Here is a 5,619-nt window from a genome sequence, read left to right on the forward strand (position 1 = left end):
TTGAAATCTTTAGGTCTAAGCAGTTCATAAATGCTCATAAACATCTGGAGCAACGTTCCTTAACCTGGTGGTGTACTACAATTCCCATCATCCTGGCCAGCTCACTGGGAATTGGAGTACAATGCATCTGGAGAGCGCCTGGTTGGGGAGGGCTGCGGAGAGACCCGGGTTCAAATCTCTTCTCTGGCCCAGCGGCCAATCTCTTTCTTGCCCTAGCCTACCTCACAGGGTTGTTGTGTGTGGACAGAGTGGGATGTGGGGAACCATGAAGGAGAGTCATGCACCCTCATTTTAGCACCTTGTGGGATATAAATGTAATCAATTAACGTAATTAGTAGATTTATTGATTCCACATCCACACGCACTACCCGCGTGCGCGTCTTTCCTTCTCCCGGCACCTTCCTTCCGCCGGCTCCTGTTCCTGGCCGGTCGCCCTTCTGGGACGCGCAGCCCCTCCTCGGAAGGCGGCGGACGCCATTACAAGCCGTACCGCAAGGAAGCGGAAACGGCGATGGGGCGGGGCTAGAAGGGACGTGGGCGGGCGAGATAGCCAATGAGAGTCGACATGGCGTCACCGGCAGCCAATAGGCGGCGAGACACCTGCGGGCCGGGCGGTTGCCAAGGGAGGAACGAGGAAGAAGAAGAATTCAGGGAAGGAGGAAGAAGAGACGAGGAAGAGGAGGAGGAAAGAGGTGGAGGAGGAAGAAGAAGGGGCGCCCTGAGGGGGGGGGGGAGAGAAATGTGGGGCGGGGCTGCGCCTTCCCTTCCAGCTGCGCAGCGCCGAGCACCCCGGGACTGGGGGGGGGGGAATTCGGAGTCAATTCGGATTCGATTCGGATACTCCAATTAGGAAACCGGGAGGGGGAGGGGAGGAGGGATCAGGACCTGCGGTGCAGGCTGGGCAGCATGCTAATTAGTAATAATAATCATTTATTATTATTATTAATAGTGATTAATTCGTCTTATTAATTCGCATTAATTGCTGTGCTGTGTGCTTCTGTGCAGGATTTGCACCTGGGCCCCTCTTCCGAAAAGGCTCCCGGAGGGGCTTGCAAAGGTAAGGAAAGAAAAGCATTGGAATAAATAAATAAATAATAATAATAATAGACACGTTACTTGTAAGCATCGCCATTGTGGGTAGCAAAGCGCAGAAACTTTGGTGCAGGCTAAAATCTGTGCTTATTGTTGCTGTTTTGATGAGATTATTGTTGTTGCTTGTTTATGTGGATTATTTACTGTGTATTTGTCAGCGATGCTCACCTACCACGTAAATACGATAAAAGCTCTCAGCGCTGTGGCGTTTGAGTCCGGCCCTTCGGCCAAAGAGTCCCCCGGAGGCGCTTGCAAAGCGGAAAAAAGAAGACAGAACAGTATAATAATAATAACAGCATTAGGACTACGAATAACAGAATTGTGTTATGATATCATCCACAGCCTTCCCCAGCCTGGAGGATACTGGGTGTTGTAGTCCAAGACACCTGGAGGGCAGCCAGATTCGAGGAGGCTGCCATCCGATCACTCGCTTACCTGGGAATAAGCCCCGTTGAACTTCTCAGGATGGCAGCCCTCCAGGCGCGTTGGACTGTGTTGCATTCTGGGAATGTGGGAAGCTGCCTGATACACTGAGTCAGACCATTCGTCCATCCAGCCCAGTGTTGCAGACACTGACTGGCAGCAGCAGCGTCTGTCCAGGTTTTCCAGGCCGGGTTCCTTCCTAGCTCTCCCTGGAGCGTCTGCCGGGGATCGAACCGGGGCTCTGACACTCTGCCTAAAAACAAAGAAGATTCTTCTAGTCCTCATGGCTCAATAAAGGGCTGATTTAAACAGGAACATCAGGAAAAACTTCCTGACTGTTAGAGCAGTATGACAATGGAACCAGTGACCTAGGGAGGTGGTGGTCTCTCCCACACTAGAGGCCTTCAAGAGGCAGCTGGACAAGCATCTGTCAGGGATGCTTTAGGGTGGATTCCTGCATTGAGCAGGGGGTTGGACTCGATGGCCTTAGAGGCCCCTTCCAACTCTGCTATTCTATGATTCTATGATTCTAAGCTGCCATGTACAGAGTCAGACCCTGAGTCCGCCCAGCCCAGTCTTGTCAGCACGGACCGGCAGCAGCAAGGGCTCTCCAGGGTTTCAGGCCTTTCCCAGCCCTACCCGGAGATGCTGCCGGGAATTGAACCCGGCTCCTTCTGCATGCAAAACTGGGGCTCCTACCACTGGGCCATGGCCCTTGTAGGCCAACACAGCTGGCAGGCCCCAGGTTGTGAAAGGCTGCCGTAGGGCCGAGCAGCCGGGTGTGTGCTTGCTCCGGGAGGCATCCATTCCTCCTCCTCCTCCTCAGGTGTTCCTTCCTGCCGGCTGTTTGTCTCAATCCGCCAATCTGTGGTCAGGCCGGGACTGCTCGGCATCTCTTGCTTGACTTCCGAACGGACTTCCTTTTCCTCTGTGCCCTGCAGAGCCTGCCCCCCCCTTTTGCTTTATAGAAATCTCTCTCTCTCTCTCTTTCTCTCTCTCTCTCTCTCTCTCTCTCCCCCTTCAAGTACAAGCGGACCTCCCTGCACAGCCCCTGAGATGCGCCGCGGCCCTCGGAGACGCCCGTCTCGACCCCTGAGCTGAGCCTTCCAGCGCCGCCACCATGAAGGTGCTGGTGGCCAAGGTGCTGTGCCTGGTGGGCGTCTTCGTGCTGATGCTGGCTGGCTCCCTGCTGCCGGTCAAGATCCTGGAGGCCGACCATGAGAAGGCCCACCGGTCCCGGAGGGCCATGGCCCTCTGCAACTCCTTCGGTGGAGGCGTCTTCCTGGCCACCTGCTTCAACGCTTTGCTTCCCGCCGTGCGAGAAAAGGTAGGCGAGGCGGATCCGACCGCGGCTGCGGGCCTTCACTTGCAGCGCGTTCGCACGGTGTCAGTCCTCTGCAAAGGCCATCTGACCTTGGAATACTGGTCGTCAGAAGGGGGGTCTGATTGCTTTGGACGTCTTCGGTCCAACCCAGAAAAGTGAAGACAGGTGAAGTCCTCTGGAGGCGTTTGAAGCTCAGCGCACCGTTTGCCTCTTGAACGACATGTGGAAGTGGGTTCCAGGGGAGTCGGTGCTGCTGCCGAGAAGGCTCCGCTTACATATTGTTCCCTGGTGATCTGCTGTTGGTCGTGGGGCGGCTAATATGGCCTCAGGGATCAACAGGGTGTACATAGGGGAAGGGAGCCCCCTGTATTTAAGAGCTCCATGCCCAGAAGTCCCCCCGCTTATGGAATAAACTCCCCAAAGGGTTTTGCCTGGCACTCATCCGGTTGTCTTTCCAGCGTAAGGCAAAGACCTCCCTTTTCTCCCAGGTGTTTCAGGGATCTACTTCTTGGGTGGATGTTAGAGGTAGTAAATAAACGACAATGAACATCAACTGTGCAGGACAAAGGACCGGGCAAGGCGGAGAGCTAGTTTTGTGCGCCTTCTTTGGGCATGGAAGGCTGGCGTTGCCCCCTCCTCAGCTGTCCTGAGCCCTGGAGGAAGGTGCTGAGCGTTCTTCGCAGGCACAGTCCTAGAGAGAGGAAAGTCCTGCAACTCCCAGCCTTCCCTAGCTGCTCCTCTTCCTGGGATGGCTTCTTTGAGACGGAGCCACGCACAGGACTCTCAGTCTGGGCACGCTGTGGCTTTGTTGCGTAGCTTGACAGGGCTGGACAGCCCCGGGGCGCCCTCTGCACACGTTGGCTGCCTGTTGCCCCCCGCACTGAGAGTGGATGACGCCATTGCGGCGGAACGCCTCGGGCAGCCTGAACTCCAGCTTTAGGGTTCCCTGCGGCCGTCTGGCCATCGTGGGGTGGGGGGGCCGGCGGGTGTCGGCCAGGAGGCGAGGCAGGAAGGCTGGTTGAACTGGGCGAAGGAGGCTGTTCAGGAGGCAGGAACCCGCCAACGAAGGCGTTGGAGCAGGAGAGGGGGACCGCGGGGCCACCTTGGAGCCTCCCGCCCGTTGGGCCTCGCCACGTCGCCCTGGAATCTTCAGCGAGCCCCGGCAGATTCTGCCGGACGGCCATGAGGGCCGGGCACTTGGGCAGGGCCAAACGTGGAGTCGGTCGCAGGGCCTCGGTTTGGAACTGTTCTCTCCTTCAGCCCGCCTCTCTCTCTCTCTCTCTCTCTCTCTTCTCCTTCGCAGCTCCAGGAGGTGTTGAAGCTGGGCAACATGACCACGGACTACCCCCTGGCGGAGACGCTGATGGTGCTGGGCTTCTTCATGACGGTGTTCGTGGAGCAGCTGGTGCTGACCTTCCGGAAGGAGAAGCCGTCCTTCATCGACCTGGAGACCTTCAACGCCGGCTCGGACGTGGGCAGCGACTCGGAGTACGAGAGCCCCTTCATCGAGCCCTCCTGGGGGCGGGGCCACGGGCCCCACGGGCCCCACCCCGGCCACGCGGGCCACGCCCACGGCCTCAACGTCCACGAGCTGTCGCGCTCCGGCCCACTGCGCCTCTTCAGCCTGGTCTTTGCCCTGTCGGCCCACTCCGTCTTCGAGGGCCTGGCCCTGGGCCTGCAGGAGGAGGGCGACGCGGTGGTGAGCCTCTTCCTGGGCGTGGCCATCCACGAGACGCTGGTGGCCGTGGCCCTGGGCATCAACATGGCCAAGACCGGGCTGGCGCTGCGGGAGGCGGCCAAGCTGGCCGTCACGGTCAGCCTGATGATCCCGCTGGGCATCGTGGTGGGCCTGGGCATCGAGAGCGCCCGGAACGTGGCCAGCAGCGTGGCCTCCGTGCTGCTGCAAGGGGTGGCGGGCGGCACCTTCCTCTTCGTCACCTTCTTTGAGATCCTGGGCAAGGAGCTGGAGGAGAAGAGCGACCGGCTGCTCAAAGTGCTCTTCCTGGTGCTGGGCTACACCGTCCTGGCCGGGCTGGTCTTCTTCAAGTGGTGACCGGCGTTGGCGTCCGCCGCGGGCCCTCGCTTCTGTCCCGGCGCCGGAGAGTGGGCTGCTCACGAGGAGGAGCGGCGCGGCCCCTCCCGCCCGCCCGCCCCAGGCTCTTCGCACCCTCAGGGAGAAATTGGCGGCTGAGCCAACCACGGCGCCTGTGGAACATGCTAGGGAAAAATACAGCCACACACACAGACACACGCGTGTATCTATGTCTGTATTGAGCGGCGGCTGATGGGGCTGGTTGATCCTGCGGCGCCCGGGAGGCAGAGGAGGGGCCGCCTCCGTCTCGGGCGCACGACCCCGCCGAGGGGCCCCCATTCCGCCTTTTCCTTTCTCCCCCCTTCCCCCCCCCCCCCCGGCAACGCTCTTGTTTACAGGCGGCTGCAGAGTTTCAGCCGCTCTCGAGCACCACTGCCGTTTAACGAAGGGGAGAAGGGGGGACCCTCTCGACGGCCCGTCTTAAAAACAAGCGCGGGGTCTCTAGCAGGGACGTTGTTCCCCCACCCTGGGGGAGGCCGTGCCCTGCAAACCGGCCCTCCACCGCTCCGTCACAGGCAGCCGTTGGACACTTGCCATTTTCCAGCCGCTCATGTTTAGCTTGTGTGACCAAACACTGTTAATGTGCGAAGATGTTTTCATTTTTTTTAGATTGGGGCCAATCTTTGGAAGGGCTCCCAAAGGGGATCTCTCTCTCTCTCTCTCTCTCTCACACACACACACACACACC

General features: G+C 59.0%; 1 protein-coding gene across 2 annotated transcripts; it reads left to right on the forward strand.

Annotated features, from left to right (window-relative positions):
* Positions 1-628: 628 nt before the first annotated feature.
* Positions 629-5,226, forward strand: SLC39A3 (solute carrier family 39 member 3). 2 transcript variants are annotated; one of them, XM_063146874.1, is made up of 4 exons: positions 629-692; positions 1,006-1,057; positions 2,541-2,842; positions 4,143-5,226. In XM_063146874.1, exons 3-4 carry the CDS (start codon positions 2,636-2,638, stop codon positions 4,890-4,892), a joined length of 957 nt encoding a protein of 318 aa, XP_063002944.1. In that variant the 5' UTR covers positions 629-692; positions 1,006-1,057; positions 2,541-2,635; the 3' UTR covers positions 4,893-5,226. The 2 variants fall into 2 exon arrangements, with proteins under 2 accessions (XP_063002944.1, XP_063002945.1); XM_063146875.1 differs by lacking the exon at positions 1,006-1,057 and having other exon boundaries at positions 675-692.
* The last annotated feature ends 393 nt before the right edge of the window (positions 5,227-5,619 follow it).

Source organism: Elgaria multicarinata, chromosome 23 (assembly GCF_023053635.1).
Source record: "Elgaria multicarinata webbii isolate HBS135686 ecotype San Diego chromosome 23, rElgMul1.1.pri, whole genome shotgun sequence".
Taxonomy (NCBI): Eukaryota; Metazoa; Chordata; class Lepidosauria; order Squamata; family Anguidae; genus Elgaria; species Elgaria multicarinata.